The 19860-nt window shown below is 45.7% G+C and overlaps 1 protein-coding gene across 12 annotated transcripts in view; it reads right to left on the bottom strand.

The window, feature by feature from the left end:
- Positions 1 to 19860, bottom strand: part of FRMD4A (FERM domain containing 4A) — a 584597-nt gene that overhangs the window by 117090 nt on the left and 447647 nt on the right. For all 12 annotated transcript variants that reach the window (XM_070500878.1, XM_070500880.1, XM_070500879.1 and 9 more), the window contains 2 exons: positions 15403 to 15495; positions 5088 to 5172 (listed from right to left, as the gene is read on the bottom strand). In XM_070500878.1, coding sequence (XP_070356979.1) covers positions 5088 to 5172; positions 15403 to 15495 — 178 coding nt within the window. The remainder of the gene's footprint in view (positions 1 to 5087; positions 5173 to 15402; positions 15496 to 19860) is intronic.

The following is a 19860-nucleotide window of genomic DNA, read 5'->3' as shown; positions in this document are numbered from 1 at the left end:
AAGTCAATAGAAAAGATTAAAGACAATATTGATGAAATCTCCCGGGAAGGAGAATATAAAGAGATGGACACTAGGAGAGATGAGATATCAAAGCAGGAGGCCACGCTCAGCATGATTAACAGGACTCCCGGAAGGAGAAGATGGAGAAAAGAGAGGAGAAGGCATCATAAAAGAGATAGTACCAAGAAACCCTCCCAGAGCTGAAGAATCTGATCTCCAGACTAAAAGCTCATCGATGCAACAATACAATGGATTTGCAAAGACTCACATCGGGGCACAGCATCCTGAAACCTCAGATGAAGAGGAATAAGAGGAGATCCTAGAAGGCCCACCTGGCAGTGGAGGCGGGTGGCGTCCACATACAACGTATAGCACAGGAGACTTCTCCAGACCAACTCTGGAAGACTCTGAAGCAACACCTTTGATATTCTGAGAGAAATCTTCATTCTATATTTCTCTATCCAGTCAAACTATTGATCAGATACGAAGATAGAATAAAGACTTTTTCAGACAGGCAAGGATCCAAACATTGCACTTCTCATATACCCTTTCTCTGGATTCCTGGAGGATGTTCTCCAGTGAAACAATGGTATAAAACAAAACCCAGGAAGACCTGGGATCCAGGAAACAGAGGACCCATTCCAGAGCTGGGTGAAGAAAAGAAAGGATGCAGAAGGGGAGTCCTGGGGTGGGGGGCTGCAAATAAGGGCCAGTACAGACTGAAGCAAGAGGATGGAGGCAAAGGCAGCAACAACAAAACCAAACCAAAGAGGGAAACCGATGCATTACCTGATGCATGTGGAAATTAATGTCAGTAGGCATTTGGGAATCTGTAGGAGCTTTTGGAAAACACTGAGGGGTCCGTAGAAACTAAACAAGTAACAGCAAGGCAATTATTACCTTTAGGTCAAACAACTGGTGGTCTAAAAAAGGAATCACAACCATAGGAAGCTACTGGGATTAGTCATAACAATGTAACGCTGGCGGCTGTGCCTTCTGTCCAGAATTGCACTAACGCCATATTGGGAAGATGGGAAAAGGAAAGTGGGGGCGGGTGTACAGGGGACCTTACTCCTTGCCTATCTTAATGAGAACTCAATAAATCTAAAATGGATCAATCAAAGAAAAACTTCCTGTGCCAATTTTGTTGAAATACGCAAATATCAGAAGAAACAGCTAAAATTGTTAAAAGTGGTGGGACTCGGAGGTTGGGCTCTTTTTCATAATAAGCCACTTAGAACCATTGGACTTCTTTTTTTTTTTGAGGAAGATTAGCCCTGAGCTAACTACTGCCAATCCTCCTCTTTTTGCTGAGGAAGACTGGCCCTGAGCTAACATCCATAGAACCATTTGACTTTTAAACTATGTCATGTATTACTTTGATAAAAATAAATATTAATACTTTAAAAGTGAATGCAATAAGGACTCGGAGGAAGCAGGAATAAATAGCTTATTTTATCTGAACACTTAGATTCTACTACATGGTAGGAATTGTTCCCTAAGAAACAGGGAGGGAGCTGGTGTTAAAGCTCAGCTGGGTCAACTCAAGCCTCGGGGATGAGCATTATCCACAGGTTCTGTGGCTGGCACGGCTCCTGGGCTCTTCAAGGCCTCCAATGTGCCAGAGGGCAGCGTGGGTGGCACAAGGAAAACTGCAGCCAAGATGAACAACTGGGGTCTGAATCCAAATGAGCAGGCCTACCTCAACAGGAGCTCATCATGTGCCAGGTGCAGAGCTAACCGTATTCATGCTTTATCTCCCTTAATCTTCCCAAGAAGGTTGTGGGGTCTTTTAATATCCTGGCTCAACCAAAGAGGAAAATTAAGCTTGGAGACATTGAGAAGGAGCCCGCACTTATCGCATTCACAAAGAGGCAGGGCTGGGAAGGGAACCGAGTCTGTGGGACACCATCTAAACTCTCATCACCATCATTCTGCCGCAGGGCCTCCCACGATCTTACATATTTACAACTGGGTAGAACAGGTCACACGGCCTGTTCAACCACGTCCGGTCTTTTGTCTTTGAGTACGCGCCTAACCTCTCTGACATCAGTTTCTTCCCTCTATAAAGCTAATGATTCCATTTATAACTCTCTCATGAGGCTCCAATAAGATAATATATGTGAATTGTTTTAATAAATGCTAAATGTCAATTTATGCAAATGAAAATATTTTTGACGATGGGAGGGAGACTGGCGGTCTTGTGATGCTTTTTGGTCTTCTATATAAACTTCAAAAAAGCCATCTGTGGGTCTTTTGCACAACTGAGCTCTAGCACAGACACTGAGAGGAGATAGCTGGACTTCTGGAAGGACATACACCATCCAGGTCGGCAGCTTGACCCTAAATTTGGCTGCCTCCGAATGCACCATCACCTCCACTTGGGGAATCTGTGATATTTAGTCCTGAGGATTTCTTCTTCTTTTTTTAATCTCCCATTAATCCCAGAATCCTCCACGAGCCCGATGTTCCGAAGTGCTGTAGCCTCCAGCATTTGCGACTGGACCGAACTGAACAACTCCAAGAGAGAAACTTTCCTCTCCTATACCCAGATGCCTATACAAGCAGATTTGGGGCAATTTTGTACTTGCCCAGGTTGAGGCAGATTTCATCTGTTCAGCGACTTTGCGGACGTTTACCGCCCAAGTCTGCCACCTGGTGGATGGCGCTCCCTTTTTATTCCTGAACCTTTCCAAAGTGCTTTCCCATTCATTAAATAAAAACCGTCCGATGCTCCTGCAGTCTGTGAGGAAAGTAAGGTTGGTCTAACTAATTCCACTTGAGGATGAGATAACGAGCGTTTAGAGAGAGGAAGGAATTTGCAACTTCCTGGAACTACATTTAGGGTCTTTTTCCTCCATTCAGCAAAAACCCAAAATACCGTAGTCTGAGTGCTCTGGGTTTGAGCCCAATTTAAGTCCTGGCTCGGCAACTGTCACCCAGCAAGATCCTTCACAGAACTGAATTTGATCACAACCAGGCTCTGCATTACTTTGAACACTTGCATTGGGCGGAACTATTCTGTGCAATGAATGCGCTGCAGCGCTTCCAGAAGGAAAAGTGTTGAAGAAGATACCATTTCAACGAATGTGTGTGTGTTTTGATGTGTAGTGGGTCGTTGCAATCTCCCCAAACTGGGTGTAGTTAAATGTGAAAATATAGGCAGGGGATCTCCTTGGACGCCTTCAAATGCAGCCATTGAGCACTTGACAACAGGGGTACTTGGCTTGACATTCTCTGGGCTGCGGGGGCATCCTCCACTCCAAGGAGAGTCTGCCCTCCAGGGCGCAGTGCGGCCCAGCGGCCGAGCTCTGTCACCTGGAGTCAGGCTGTCAGCTTCACCTCCCACTGACCCCGCCATTCCGTAGATATGTGACCTCGGGCAGATCTCATAACATCCCTGCACCTCATCTTCTTCACAAGGATAACAGGGACAAAAAGTAGTATTTGCCTCAAAGTTGTTGTGAAGAATCAGCCACACAACTTACAGAGAGCACGCAGCACCAAGCCGGCCACAGTGTGACCTGAGTAAAGACCAGCTCCTCTCCATGGTTGTTAATAAGCCGACCTAAGCTGCACTCATGGGACCTAAGGGTGCATGGTGGGGGCAGCAGAGAGGGTGTTTACTTTAAATGCATTCTCCTAGTTGTGGTTCTCAACCTGGGTGGTGTCCTGCAAGCCCTCGCCCCAGGGAGGGGGTGTGTGCTGGAAACGCGTGTGGGCATTCTGAGTTATCCAATGAAAGGAAATACTACAAGTATAGGAGGGAACTGGATGCAATGCAGGAGACTGTCCCACTCAGTTAACAACTGACCCTTAAATAGACATTTCTCTAAAGAAGATGTATAAATGGCCAATGAGTGTACGAAATGATGCCCAATATCACTAGTCATTAGGGAAACGCAAATCAAAACCACAACGAGATACCACCTCACACCCACTAGGATAGCTAGTATCAAAAAACCCAGAAAATAACAAAACCAGGAGGTGAAGAAACTGGAACCTTTATGCACCGTTGATAGGAATTTAAAATGGTGCAGTCGCTCTGGACAACAGTATGGCAGTGTTCCCCCAAAAATGAAAAACAGGATTCCCATATGACCCGGCAATTCCATTCTGGGTATAGACCCAAAACAACTGAAAGTAGGGACTTGAACAGATATTTATAAACCCATGTTCATAGCGGTAAAATTCACAACAGCCAAAAAGTGGAAGCACCCCAAGAGTCCATTGATGGATGAAGGAGTAAACAAAATGTGTTATATACACACAAGGGAATGTTATTCAGCCTTAAGAAGGAAGGAAAGTCTGACACATGCTACAACATGGGTGAAGCTTGAGGACATTTTGCTAACTGAAATCAGCCAGACAGAAAAGGACAAATACTGTAAGATTCCACTTATATGAGGTACCGAGAGTAGTCAAATTCATAGAGACAGAAAGTAGAATGGTAGTTACCAGGGACTAGGGGGGTGAGGGGAATGGGGGGGTCATTGTTTAGTGGGTACAGAGTTTCAGTTGTGCAAGATGGAAAGAGTTCTGGAGATGGATGCTGGGGATGGTTGCACAACAACGTGAATGTGCTTACTATCACTGAGCCTTGCACTGATCAATGGCTACGATGGTAAATTTTATGTGTATTTCAGCACAATTAAAGAAAATTTGCCTCACCTAAAGTACCAATAGCATCCGTTTGAAAGATACTACTAGAACATTTCAAAATGGTCAACTACAGATGCATTTGGTAATAAGAAATTCATTGATACTTGCAAGACCTAAGTTAACTGGTGCATTTGTCATATTTGTCTAGGTTTCTCCTTTGTCTCAGCTGACAGGTTATGGAGACCCCTAAAACCAGGCGAAGGAACACGTCCAAGGAGCCAAAAACACAGTGAAGGGATCAGAAGGAGTCACATTACTGACATGTCTAGCGTCATGAAGCTCTCATTTATGTACCGTAATTAATTTATACATTACTTACACTAATCAATAAAATCACCATAGTGGCAACAACTTGGGATTTCCAGCTTCAAATGATACTTTCGGATTTCAGTGGGAAACTCTGAACAAGAAGAAACAGTTCCTACCTTGTAGATACAGGACTTGGCATTCAGAAAGAAGAGCTCGATGGTGGCATTATCCTTCAGGTATGAAATGCTTTCTATATAGAACCTGAAAGAGAAAAACCGCAAATAACCACAGAAGCATCAACAGAGCAGGCAGAAAACCAACTGTTCTCTGAGCTACACAATTTGACGTGAGGACCAGAACTCCCAATCTAAAATGAGCCAAAGAAAAAGGCATCATCAATTGCTTTCATGTGATTCCTTTTTGAGAGAAAACAGTGTTTTTCAAGTCAATTGTCACACCTACTGTCATGCCCGACAGCCCTTACATAGCCAAAGAGCTGGGCTGCCATCAACTCCTAAAGGTGGACTTCAACTTGACCATTTCTTTTCTTTTTTCTTTCCTGCTTTCCAGTTTCTTATAATATTATTTGCTTTCAATATGTTACTTTTTTGTCCTAAACGTTGTTGAGCTGGATTTTTTAAAAGACAATTTCTTTTGCTTAATCGAATAAGGGGCCCCATTTCTTTTTGAAATGGTTACAACCTGTCTTCCCAGAGGTGGCAAGGTGTGGTTGGATTTCTGCACCTCCAGAGAGCTGTGGCAAGTGTTAGTAACACTGCGATATTAATGATATTAATGCATATTAAGCGAAATGATTTTTATCCAGATGGAGGTTACAGATTTTTTTTTGAGATGAAACATGCTGAGTTAAATTTACATTAAATGTGCTTTTATACATTAACTTTAGAGTTTGCTGAATTCCTTAGATAAGGTACTTGTACGTGTGCAAGGAGCAGCTGCACCAAGACTAGGAGTTGGGAAGAGAGAGGAGAGGAGACGGCTGACACGCAGAGTCTCGGAGGAGAAGGTTCTGTATGGGTGTGGAGAGCACTGGACACCTGCCTCGTGGACACTGGGGGTACCAGGAGGGGGCAGAAGGTGAAACGAGAAGGAAGAAGCGTTACGGTCTTCTGAAACTGTGTTACAAGGTGATGGAAAGAATCCTGAGGAGGAAGGCAAGAGACCAGCGATCTGGTGCCAGTTCATGTGATTTAGGGCAAGTCATATACTCCTGCTGGCCTTCTGTTTTCTAGACTGTAAAAGAAGACAGCGGGACGCGGTCAGGGGTTCTCCATCTAGGAAGTGTAGTGGCTTTCAAATATTGGAAAGGAAGTCAGATTAAAACAACAATAAAAACAGCAAAAACAACCAACCAACATTGCACAAGGCAAACAAAACACGTCTGTAGGCTACGACAAGCCCGCGGCCCACCAGTTTGCAACCTCTTGTCTGTGGACTAAGTAAATAATATCTTCTATCATTTTTCAAATGTGTGCAGAGGCTGCTGAGATAAATACAATACAGACTTATTTAAATTTGTGAGGGAATCCAGAGTAACTTCAGATAATAGCAGATATTTTCAGACAATGGACGTTAGTACAATTACCATTACGCAAGAGTCTACAAAATTACAATAAAGCCCTCATTCCTGCAAAGCCTGTGAATGAGCAGGCTGGCTGAGCTCCATCACCTCATTTCCCTGAAAAAAAAAAAAAAAAAGGAGGCACCTGCCTCCTGCTTTTGGAGCAAGTACTTTAGGTCATGGAGGCCTCCATAAAGGGCCTGCAGTGGTCTCAGAGGGGCTGTAAAGTTGTACAATTTTCAGTCCTCTAAAAATAGACTGGAAATGCAGTAGCAAATTCTGCATCTCAAAGCAAAAGAAGTTAAATTTGATTTAATTTAAAAATCTACATCTGTTGTAAAGGGCTTTTGGGGAGGGGTAGTCAGAATAGCAAAGTCAGAAGGAAGGAAGGAGGGGGGGAAGGAAGGAAGGAAACTGAAGGAAGAGAGGGGAAAGGGAAGGAGAGGAGGGGGGGGAGGGGAAGAAGATGACAAAGGCTCAGATCCGGGTGGTTCAGGAAAATGCCAGCTCAGCTGGGTGACTTGCAGGCGTGGCCTATTATGGACGAATCTTGCTTCTGTGCCTTTGTTCAAGCTATTCCTCTCAACCCCCCAAACAACTCTCTGCCACGTCCTACCTCACCCCTGCTCCCTTGAGCCCTCGTTCAGGATCCCCACATTTTCGCCGACTCCGCTCACCATCCTACAGAAGTGCTCCTCTCCCGGACTCCCTTCCACCTTCTGCTTACTGAGCTGCCCAAGCTCCTGTAAGTTTCTGCTCCCTGGGATTTCTTACTAAGCTGCAAACTCCTTGAGGGCTGGCCCAATCTTACTCATTTTTGTATCCCAGCACTAATTCAGTGCCTGGCACAAACATGAGCTTAGTAAGCATCTGAGAATGAAAGACTGATTTTTTTTCACTCTTCTCCCCACTCACGGTTGGTTGAGTTCTTGCTGGACAATGAAATGGGCAGTGAATGCAATGCAGGAGGGAACAGAAATAATAAATGGTTTCCCAGCGGTCATGAAATTCCAGGCTGGGGGTCTTATATTCCACATCTGACCCCTTCCATCACTGTTAACATGAAAAGTTGTTCACACAAAGCTGTTAGTGACCTTGGTGCCTAAGGCCAGAGTAATAGCGGAGGCTTCTTGAGGTGGACAGTGATTGTCCACAGTTATGCAACAATAATTTTGAGTCTAAAGCTGTTAGGTCTGAAATAACCTAATTTTCAAGGCAATGCCTTATGTCTGTACCACATTTAATTCTTGCAAATTAAGGAGTGGTCACGTTCTGTCCTCTCCAACCCCAATTTTCTCCTCGACTGTATCTTAAGCAAACATAACACTTCCCTCTTCAACTCTCTAATAACGGAAAACTGAAATGAGACAGCAAATTCTGCATCTTCTGCAACAGCTTTCATTTCCACTGAGCTCCATGTTGTCTGGATATACAAGAGGCAGGAAGGTAGGAGGAAATAACAAGCATATTCTGAGATGAAGAAAAAAATCACCTCCTCTCGACAAAAACTGGAAAGCAGTTTCCTGTTAACCTTTATCACCAAGAAACAGCCTGGAAACCATGTGAGCTCCAGGCTGGTCATATTATTGTTCTGTAACCTTAGATATTTAACTTATCTTGAACTTTCCATCTGTGCTAGTGGACCCGGTGAGACAAAATGCCTAGAGAAAAAGAGACCTCAGTCATCTCCATTCACACACCGAGACCCAGTGCACAGGGCAGGAGCACCAGGGAGAAGAAACTTCTGGAGAGGTGGGAGACACTGATGGTTTGGGTTCAAAGTCGAGATTTTCTTTCTTTCTTTTCTTTCATTTTTTTTTTTTTTTTTTTTACCAGTTTCTGATTTTCATGGGAACCTTATTAAAGGTCCTCCGTTTCGGCAGTAGGTGGCAATGTTGCATTTCCTTAACTACCAGCGCGGGCGCTTCCTCGAAGACCTGGTTCACAAAGAACATTCCGGATCTCCATGTAAACCCAAGGAAACGAATGATTTCTCTGAGATTCAGAGAGTCTGCATGGACAATTCTAAGTCTGGTTCTGGATTAACCATGGGTTTCTGACTCTTTGACATCTGGCGCCCTGCTGACCTTGGAGGGACGGCTCCTCCCAAGGTGAGCCAATTCCTAGAGAGAGTAAAGGACTCACCGGTGAGCACACGTTTCATAGGCAGGCAACCAATCCAGAGCCCACATACCCTTCCTCGCCTCCTCTATGGGGCTCTTAGACTCTGGGGCCACTATCCACCTGCCCTGATCATGCCAGGGCCAGGAACTGGACAACCTGAGACAGACCCTATGCCCCAAAGCCCGCTGAAATGACTCAAACCAGCCGTCCCAAGCCTGCTGACCTTGTCTCACCCATTCCTTCCTGCAGAAAGCACCATATAGGCCCTTGTCCACAGAGCCCCCTCCCTCTGCCTCCTGACCTGCCTGGTGCATCCCCGTGCGGCCCTGCCCGGCACAGCATGCCCTCTCCTCTTGGGAACCATGAGTAACAAACTGTCTTTTCAATGGCAATCATCTCCTGATCTGTTGGTCTCACCATCCCTGAAGGATAATAAAACCTGCACATCTAGCAGGACTGACGCTTAGGGCTTCTTCTTGAGTTGAAAGGAATGGTGCTCTAGGCCAAGGGCAAACCCAGCTCTGAGTGTTCCTTGAGCTGCACGAGAATCATACCCAACCTGGCCAGATGGTGCCAACCTGAGAATATTTTATCAGACAGTCTGAAGGAGGAATAATACATGCTATGCTATGATGTGTGTGAGACTATCAAATACTCAGGAGGCTCTGAGGCCCTGGGGAGGCTCGTCCCCTTTAACTGTGGAAGTCTCAGACTGCAGGAGACTGAACACGGCCCAGCCAGGTGATGTCAGCCACGGCTCCTCTTCCGGCCTCCTCCTCTTCCCTCTCACATCCTCCTCTTGGCACTTGGGAATCACCAAGTATTTACAGCAAGTGTTAATTAAATGGACCAGTGGTTTCATTTTGTAATGAACACAAATGTCCCATTTTGATAGCAAAATGAGTGATCACCATGAGAAGGATCATTGATCCTGCTGTGAGTTTCCGCGGCCAAATATCTCCAGCACTGAAAATTCCAACAGCGCTAAAATCTTATCCCGGACACCCAGTTGAGATTTAGCAAGTTCCGGTTAGCAGGCATCTCACTTGAGGTCTGTGCCATCACTGTGACTGTGAGTGACAGGAAAGAGCAATGGCTGTCACAACCAGCCAGGAAAGACACCGACAGGCAGGTCATGAACTCAGCTGTAAAATGCGCTCTCCAGATCAAAGCTCCCTGGCAACTCCTCTCTTTCCTTTTTCGCTTGCTCACTTCAGTTTATTGTTTATGAACCTCTAAGTCTGAGAAGACAAATCTAATCTCTGTTTATTTTCCTACAAACAGTGTAGGTGACCAGAGCTACAAGCTCACTTGGCTGGAGAACACACAATTAGAGGAACAGCCAAGACATGGAGGAATCATTCTGAGCACAAACTTGTGTCTATGCAGTAAAAAGACCTAGAGACTTCCTTAGGTGTGTAGACATATTTTAGACCTATTTTCCTTCTATTTTTTCTTGACCTATTTCTTAAGCGTGCCTGGTGAATCCTATCAGAGGGTCGCTGTTCTCAAACTTGAGGAGCGTTCCCATAGCACTAAACAAAGATCTTGTAGTTGAACGTGATCTTGGTCATACACTGATCACGGGGCTGCGTGTAAAGCATATGTGTGAGGGGTAGGGGAGTGGGGAAGGATAAGGGTGGACAGGCATGCAGAAGGCAAATCATACAGGACATACCAAGGAAATCCTTAGCATGATAATGAAAAGCGGAGAAAATTATGAGTAGGGGATCAGAGAAGAATTCTAGAAAGATGCTCCGTGGCAACATACAGGAGAGACTGGAAGGAGCCAGAAGCAGAAGCAGAGACGAACAAGAGGAATTCCAGACGAGTACAGATTTACTAAACACAGCCAAGGGGATGTGCATCCATCCCTTACTCTTCATACTCTTCAAGTAAGGGATGGATATAAAGAGCTATTTAAGATGCAGAAATAAGAAGAATTAATGACTGAGGGAAGAGAAGGGAGCAGGTGGGAAAGAGCAGGTGAAGTCAAGGTTGACTCCCAAGTTTCTGGCTTGGGGGGCTGGATGGGGGGTGGTGCCAATCACAGAGATAAAGAGGTATCACACAAAGAGCCATAAGTAAGTTTCAGGGCAGAGAGATGACAACATCATTTGATTCAGGCAGAGGAGGGTAGAAAAGCAGCTATGGAATTTCAGGCCTAGAGACCCCCAGTGACCATGGGGTGATGGGACCACAAGCTGGACTGCCACAACCTGAGGAATCAAGGGGATGTGGGAAGGGGGACAGTAAGTGTAGACCCATCCTTCCGAACCTTTGCTGTGAACAGAACAGGCAGCAAAGGGTAGTAGCAGAGGAGGATGCAAGTCAAGGGAAGGGATTTTCTTTTGTTGTGGTGGGAGAGGTGTGGTCATGGAGGGGAGGGATCCATGGAGAAGCAGCAGCCGAAGATAGAGAAAAAGAGAGGGGCGACTCAAGGCAGTGAACTCTCTGTGGTGGGGAAAGGGCTGGAAGTGGAGTACACATGGCCCCCCCTAGCTCTGGATGATGGGATAGGGGTCCCTCTTCCTCTTCCTGGGTGTGTACGTGTGAATATGTGGTGAGTGGGTGAGGACGCCACAAAGATGGGGCAGATACAACTAAGTTTGTGGGTAAGGGAGTAGGAAGCTGATGGAGCTCACCCATGTTAGCTTCCGTTTTCTCTGCAAAATCACAAGCAATGTCATCTCCTCAGAGCAAAGGGGTGAGCTTCTGGTCTGGAGTCTGCGGCAAGAGGGGAAGCCACTGTGGGCAATGAAGAGGACCCTGAGCAGGCACACTCGACAGAACTGGCTCGAAATATTGAAACATTGATGATCTCTGTGAAATTGGTCACAATCGATCACATGCCAACCTGCAGTTGTGTGATTTTTTTTTTTTCCTACTGACCACACTTAGCAACCCAGGGGTAGAAATACAAGAACTGTGTGACTCAACTGAGCCAACCCCACGTGCATGTGCGTGTGCGTGTGTGTATGAGACAAACGGCAAGAGGAGGGGAGGTCCAGGGTAAGGGAGTGGTGCAAGGGCACAATGTTGGGTTTGGACTGAAATGGCAAAGAAATGACAGCTGGTGGGCTGATAGGACCTTGGAAGTTGGGGAAAATGGATACATGCCCCTTCTTAGCCCAATGTGGAGTTTCCCAAAGGTCACCAAGCTTTGTGACTTGGCGTTGTCCCTGCAGGGGGCGCCTTGAGTTCATGAGTGCTAGAACGGGACCATCAGGCCCCTCTCACCCAGTGCTGGGTGCACCTGCGCTAACACCATCTTTGCAGATGGATACCAGTTCTGCAGACGTGGCCAAGCATGGAACCCAAGGTGAGCAGACTCATCGACTTTGACTGGGGTGGCTCTGGCCCTACCTACACCGGGTGCAAAGGCAGGCTCTGATAAGCAACCATGGTGTCACTTTTCACTTGGGGGAGGGAGGCAGTGTGGGGTAGGGGGCAGGGCTCAAGGACTGGAGTCAGATCTGACTGAACAGATGCAAGAACTTTCCAGCCATGCTGGGGGGACCATTTCCCTGACCGTCTTGGGCCCCCATCTCCTTATCTTTAATTAGGAATAATAATACTGCTTCAAGGGTTGTTGTGAACATTAACAATTATCCTTAATAATGGATAGTTCCCTTCTCTCAGACCTTTTTCCTTTTTAGGTAATTATAAAGACCCCAAAGCCACTGTAATTACTGCTGGTGAGCTGACCCATGAGCAGTTGGAGGGAGCAGGTCCCTTTTAGGCTAAATAATAGGTCAATGAAGGCAGGTTCTTAGTCCTCCATCCTAAATCCTTACAGAAGAATTACTCTGGCTTAGAGGATGAAGCAGAATTCTCTGAGTTCGAATTCACATTATTTAATATACTGGGGTCTTATTTTACCTAATTGGTTGAATGGAGCTGATAATTCTGCCCCCACTCTCACAGATGTTTTGAATATGCACTACTGCAAAAGAATATATAAATGTTGAATTACAAACCAAGCTGGGATGGCAGCCTAACTTAGTTCCTCAGTGATACAGGATTCATATCTCTACTCGGGAATTCCTAGAACCTGGCTTAAGGTGGTTGATCTTTTCCACGGTCCTCTTTTATCACATGGTTTTCTTCTCCTTTTCCACGAAGGCTAACCACACACGTGTTACATAGATGTTTAAGCGGAAGGTGAAAGCCGTGAGGGGCTGAGTCAGGCTGCTTCAGGGGACGCGTGTGTCATGACGGCCGGGCTGGGGCTGCTCCTCTTTAGAAAGGTCAGCGAGCGCGCACAGGGAGAGCGCCCAGGTGGACAGGAGCTCTTTGACGGACCCCAGCATATTCCAAGGTCTGGATCTTTATGAAGACAATTTATCACTCCACTCCTTTGGAGAAAATAGCCTGTGGGCATCCCCAGAAAGGCACTGAGCTATAAACTGGGAATTCTTCCAGGTCGAAAATCAAGGTAAAAGTGCAGAATTTACCAATGTGGGAGAATCTGCCTCCTCTCTCGGAGGAAACCAGAAAACCAACTATTGGTGTTTTGTTCTTGTGTTGCTCCACTAGCTGAAGCCTGGGGACTCGGGATGGTGGGGGAGGAGCCAGGATCCTCCGTGGCAAGTGCTAAGGTGAGAGCCACCCTGGGAAGCGGTTGCAATAGCTCAAGTGACAGAAGATGACAGCCTCAGTTCAAGGAATAAAGAGGAGAGGGCAAGGCGGAGAGAGATTTCAGAATTAGCAGCAGAGAATTAACGCACATTAGAATCTGAGGAAGAGGAAAGACTTCAAGATGGAACGCCTAGAGAACTGAATGGATAATAACATCAGAGATTTGAGGGGACCAGAGAAGGTCTGGGGAGGGGAGCGGGGTGGTGGGAACAGGATGAACTTGGCTCTGGACCTGCGGAGTCTGCAGTATGCAGGTGGCCAAGAGGTAACTGGAAACAGCAAGCTGGGGCTGTCCAGAAAGATCAGCTTTCGCAACGAGCTGGAGAAGGAGCTCAGCTTTGTGGCAGGGATCTGCTAGGAGTCTGTCCCCAAAGGTGCATTTGGAGAGCTCTTCCTAAGGAGCGTTCTGTGAGGAGCCTGCTGTGGCCGATTCGGAAAATGGATGGCCCATGGCAGAAGTGTCCTTGGGTCTTCAGTCACCCGCTCCTCGTTTCTGTCTATTGTCAACACTGGTTCTGCCTCTGCAGCTTCCTCTGTGTATCTGGTTTCACAGACAGAAGTCAGCTCAGAGTGATTTGGAAAACTCAGCATATTCTCAGCGACAAGCACTTCAACCAGCAACCTCAGGATGCCCCAAGCGTTCCTTCAAGGCTTGGTTCCCCAAACCCACAAATAACTCGGCTCCTGACAGACAGTTGGAAACAACAGCTAATAGACAAACAGCCCAGTGTTTTCTATTCTTGGTTAATGTTGGTGAAAAGCAGCAAGAAGGAGGGGAGAAGCTGATAAACGTGTACTCATCCACCTTCGATTATAGATGAATGATCTGCTCAAATCCAACCCAGTCTCGCCTTACGTGCCGCCCCACCCGATGGAAGTGTTACTCTCTGCTTTACACGGTTACTTTTCCATTTATCTGAGAAAATGTAGCCACCATTAAAGAGACTATGACATCGAGATGATGCTCATCAGTAATGGAAATAGCTAAGATTAGCTCTGATATGTTCGCAGCTGTTAAACAAATCAAAAAGACATTAAATGCAAGTTTAAATCTACTCCGCCAGCTGAGGTAAAGACACATACGCCCGCCTGTTAAATGGACCCTTTAACTCTGATTCTAGGCTCTTCTAATGCCTTCTGTGGTCTCGGGATGGCTACATCTAAAACTGCATTCCTGGCCATGCTCCTTAGGAAGAATTGAACTGTCAATCATGGGCATCTTGATCTTGAATTTCTGTGAACATGTTTTTAAAGAGCTGGGTCTATGTATTGGAAGTGTTCGTGTCCACCTCAAGACTGAGGCTTTTGGACCTAAATGCCTCTGCAATTGTGTTGCAAGGAAGGTTCTGGACAGAAACAGCCTGGTGGCTCCACAGATGGGTGCTCAGGGAGCTGCTGGGTCTGGGGACTCAGATTCTGGTGTTGCTATGATTGGTGCTTTGCCCCTGAACCCACGACATGATTCTCTCTGGCTTCACACAACCTTCTGCAAACCAAAGTGATAAGTCTGGTCGACTTCATAAGATCGTTGCCAGTGTTAACTATGAGAAGCACATACAGTTCTCTGCAGTCACAAAATAAAACTTATAATAGATTAAACAGCAGAAAGATGCCGACTGTTTCTGATATTTCATTATGCCGTATCCTCCCATGACTGAGAAAGACACTGATCTGTGATGTATTGCTGGGGTTCCCCTATTCCTATTTGGAATAAAATAGACAAGTTTCAAGAGGCCAACTGGCCCTTGTGAGGCAAGAAAATACACGGACTTCTGTTATGTAGCTTCAAATGGCCACCAAAAGGATCCACGGGTTTGTGTTATCGTAAGAGATTCAGTTTATTTCAAGACGTATGCCCCCTCTCCAAAAAAAGCAAAAAAACCCAACAAGCTCTGATCTTCATTCCACACAAGCATCCTAGTGCAACAGCACAAACACGTGTGTCCATGCACACACACTGACACGCCTTACACACCCACGCCCCAGGTTTATATCTACTGGGAATGTAGTGGTACGGTAACCTCTATTACTGGCAATGAACCAAGACAAACTCGATTTCTCTTTCCTTTCATCACTCTACTCTCCCCGGCTTTCCGACAGAGAAAGAAAGAAAGAAGCAAAGAGTGGGCACCAGGTGTACATACCTGACACAAAAGTATAAAACCACCGGTCCTGACTTTTTGGGGAAGTCATGCTCCAGTACTCTTCGATCTAGCTGAAGCCAGTTTAAGTGTCCCCTGAGGAGAAGAGAGACACATGGGTTAGTGATCTGGATTTTGCAGGAGTTTCTGTGACAATGTTCTATGTGTAGCAGAGCGTGCTGGATCACAGATAAACGTGGACCTCTGCCTCACTGCTAAGTGTGCAATATTTGGAGAACCCAAAGGAATTATCTGGGGAATACTGATTATTGAATCAGCGGGAGACACTGTGTGATGTGAGAGAGGAGAATGACAATCAAAAAGTCTGGGGCTTCAGACCTGCTGTCCATTGTCTAGATTGCGCTCAAATGAAAATGTAATCGTGCTCTCTCTCTCGTCCTGAATTCCTCCATCACACTCTTGACTGCGTTTTTTCCTTAAGGACTTAAAACACACATTAGAGACACGTTAGCAATCTTCACAACAACCTACTGGAAGCAGATGGGGTGAAAAGCGAATCACAGACAGTATCTTAAGAATTTAAACGTACACCTACCATATGACTCAGCCATTCTGCTCCTAGGTATTTCCCAAGATAAATGAAAGCATATGTCCCCCATGCAAAGACTTTTACACACAGATGCCCAGAGATTCTTTACTTGTAATAGCTCAAAACTTGAAACAACCCCAGTGTTTATCAACAGGGGAATGGATAAATAAATTGTGACACAGTTATATAATGTAATACTATGCAGCAATAAAGACAACAAACAAGGCATATCGATGTATGCAGCAACAAGGATGAATCTCAAAATAATTCTGCTGAGTGAAAGAAGCCAGACAAAAAGAGTATAGATTGTATGATTCCATTTATAGAAAACTCTAGAAAGTGCAAATTATTCTGCAGTGACAGACAGATCGGTGGTTGCCTGGGTGGGTGAGAGGGAGGGATATAATGGGGGGCATGAGGAAACTTTTGGGAGTGATGGATATATTCATTAATTTGATGGTGGTGATGGTTTCATGGGTATAGAGGTACCTCGAAACTCATCAAATTGCACATTTTAATATGCATAGTTTATTGTATGTCAATTATACCTTATTAAAACTATTCTAAACAGTGAACTACAGATATTTGATGATATTCAAATCGGGTCCCCTGTGAGTTTCCTCCTTCCTTCCCTGCCTCCCTCTCTTCTTTCCTTCCATATATACTAACTGACCACCTTCTCTGAGAAAGGGTCTGGAGATGCAGCACTTAGCAGCACAGACATGACCTCTATTCCCCTCAAGCTTATATTCTTATGAGGAGACACTCAACCACTACTTCCACAATTAACTACATAATTACTAATAGTATGAGGACCATGAGTTACGAGAATATGTAAGGACCTGATCTAGCCTGGGGGTCTGAGAGGCACTTCCTGGTGTGTGAGTAAGATCTGAAGAATGACAAGAGTTACCTCAACAAAGTGGAAGGAGAACCACTTTCCAAGCAGAGGGGCCAGCATGTGCAAAGGCCCTGAGGTGAAAAGAAACCTGGCCTCTTAGTGTCATGTGGGTAGAAAGGGATGAGGCTGGAAAGGGGCAGGGACCAGCCACCAGGGCCTTGGGGGCCACATTGAGGAGGGTGGTCTTTGAAGAGCATGACAGCCATGGAACAAATGTAGGGAGAGGAACCTACTCTTTTCCTTTTCCTTTCCCCTCCCTACCCAATCCCAGTCCATCATCCTGGAAGACTCAGAGTCCTATAATCACCTTTACTTAGTCAGCTCACGTTGAACAGACACAAGTGACAGCACAAAATCTCCTCAGGTGCCTGATGCTGTGTAACACCCATGTTTATAAAGTACTCACATGTATGAAAATGCATACACCTGTGTGGAAGGCTGGCGCTTCTGTGGATAATGAGAAATACCAGCTGTCTGCATCACTGTACCAAAATGCCTGCTCCTCCAAGCACAAGCTTGCTCCAACAAATGAAAGACAGAAAACAGGCTAGAGGTTTCCATCTCCACTTTGAGACTTCATTCAAGCTGCGTCTTTTGCACAAGGAAAAAAAAAATCGCTCTTTCAATTAAACTCACTCCTGTGGCTCTACAGATGACCACGGGATCGGCCTCTGAACAGTGTCCACCTGAGGAACTTCGGCCTCTTTTTTTCCTCCAACTGAGAATTTCCATTTAGAAAAAGTTTTTGCTATTAATTTTATTTTTCACTTTTGGTTACTCTTCTCTGAATAAAGTAAAGGGGAAAAATAAGTGGGAAAAAAGTTTTCTAAGTAAAAGGACTGGACCAAATTCTCCCAGAAAGGTGGGCTAAGTTCCTGTCCAACTAGAACTGGGACCTAGAAACAGAAGGTCTGCGGCCACCTCGTCTCTGGTCAAACCTGAAATACTGATAATGCCCCACAGGGATCATGTTGTCTCAAACCTCTGTGCCTTAGTTCATGCTGTTCCCTCCGCCTAGAATGCCCTTCCCCTCCTTTGTCACCCAGCAAAGTCCACCCTCAAGACCCAGCTCTCCCGTGGCTCCAGAAAGCCTTGTCTGCCACACCTTCCCCACACACACCAGCCTGGGCTGGAGCTCCTCCTCTGGACTCACAGCCCCATCCTGGGCACATCTGTGGCTACATTCTTGAAGTCCAAGGGACTTACTCTGTGCATGCATTCTTTTTCCTCCAACAGACTTTTTTCATCTGAAAAATAGACCTACCTCATAAGGTAAAAGCATGTGGGTTTTGACCAACTGGAAGGTGGTAAGATAAATGTTCGACCTAATTATCAGAGAGTCATAAGCTACAGCCCCTCCTTTCCTGCCTCTGAAAATGTCCAAAATCCCTCGGGGTCGTCTCTTTGAGCTCAGCCTCCTGCAAACACGCCATATGCAGCTCTACACCATGACTTTGATCACGCTCTTTTTCCTAATTGGAATCGTCTGTCCACCCTCTTTATCTGAATGCTAGCCATCGTTCAAGGCCGAGCTCAGGGCTTACTTTCAGTGAAGTCTTTCTTGATTGCCTAAGCCTGGGGTTTCTTTCAAACTTCTCCAGAGCTTCTGGTTTGTGTCATTGACAAGGCATTTAGCATATTCTTGTGAACTTAGTTATTTTTAAAAATATGACCTGTCTCTCCAACTAAGCTACAAGTTTATAACATTAAGAAAAGTCATGCCCAGAACCTAGCACTGTGCCTGGCAAATAGGAGGTGCTCAAAAGGATGTGCTCAGTGACGGGATGACTAGCACCCAAAGCAATTGACTTGTGCTCAGATCTTAATTTATTAAGGTGACGGAGTGACAACACGGAGAGGTCAATGCCATTGAAAGAACAGTTAATGTTATTCACAGTCCTCCTAGAAAGGTGAGGCATGCCACGCCAGGCAGGGCCACAAGGGGTAGCACCAGTGCTGGTCCTGGGGCAGAAAGGAATATTGGGAAGGCATAGGCCAGAGCCTCAAATGGGGTTTCTGTGGGAAAAGCAGGACAGTACAGGGGAAACAGCTCAGGATTGGCTAGTTTGAATAATTCCACCAGGCTTTGAGGTATAAGGCTATCCCTAGCATCTGGTACCTGGCCCTAGATTGAGATGGGGCATGGGGAAATCTTGGCTTCGTGTGTGAGATTTAGATAAAGAGGGTGGTTCAGAGTATGAGCTCTGGTTGGCAGGGGAGATGTAAACAACTTTGGTGTTAATTTGGCATTGTAATTAATGGATGCCAAATAAATACAGAATCTAAGAAAACTCAGAACAGCAATCCATCCAATGACCATGTAGATTTAAATTTTAACCTTTTGCCTTATGATAATTATTTTATTATTATTATTATTATTTTTTTTTTGCTGTGGAAGATTCGCCCTGACCTAACATCTGTTGCCAATCTTCCTCTTTTTCTATGTGGGTCACCACCAGGGCATGGCTGACGAGTGGTGTCGGTCCATGCTGGGGAACCAAATCTGGGCTGCTGAAGCGGAGCACACCGAACTTAACCAGTAGGCCATGGTGCCGGCCTGCCTTATGATAATTCTTGATGAAGGGTCTGGTGGGAATAACGGTTTCCTGATCCTCACAAGAGAAACAGACTGGATTGGTACAAGAGCATGGTGGTCTTTCTCTGGCCCCAAACTCAAGGAATAAGGAGGAACTGACAGATAGAATGTTCCACATGTGCCCTTCAGATCCATCAATGGGCCAGGCTTGAGAAATCCTCACCCACCCCAATGGTACCACATTACTGACCACACAGACAGTTGGGGATCCCACTTAGGTCTCTGGGGGCCAAAATTCACTTCGTGAAGAACTTCCAAGTGGGGACATTTTGCATGAAGAGACACAGACATAGAGTCACCTGGATACCACCCTGTCGGGTCTGCTTACCGCCCATTCTTCATCTATGTTAACAGAGGACAAATAGGGGAGTGGATTCCCTCACTCGACAATTTCATTCCCCACACTAAACTCTG

This window comes from Equus asinus, chromosome 29 (assembly GCF_041296235.1).
Source record: "Equus asinus isolate D_3611 breed Donkey chromosome 29, EquAss-T2T_v2, whole genome shotgun sequence".
NCBI lineage: Eukaryota > Metazoa > Chordata > Mammalia > Perissodactyla > Equidae > Equus > Equus asinus.
Note: the sequence above shows the minus strand (reverse complement) of the source record. Positions and strands in the feature narration are given on the sequence as shown.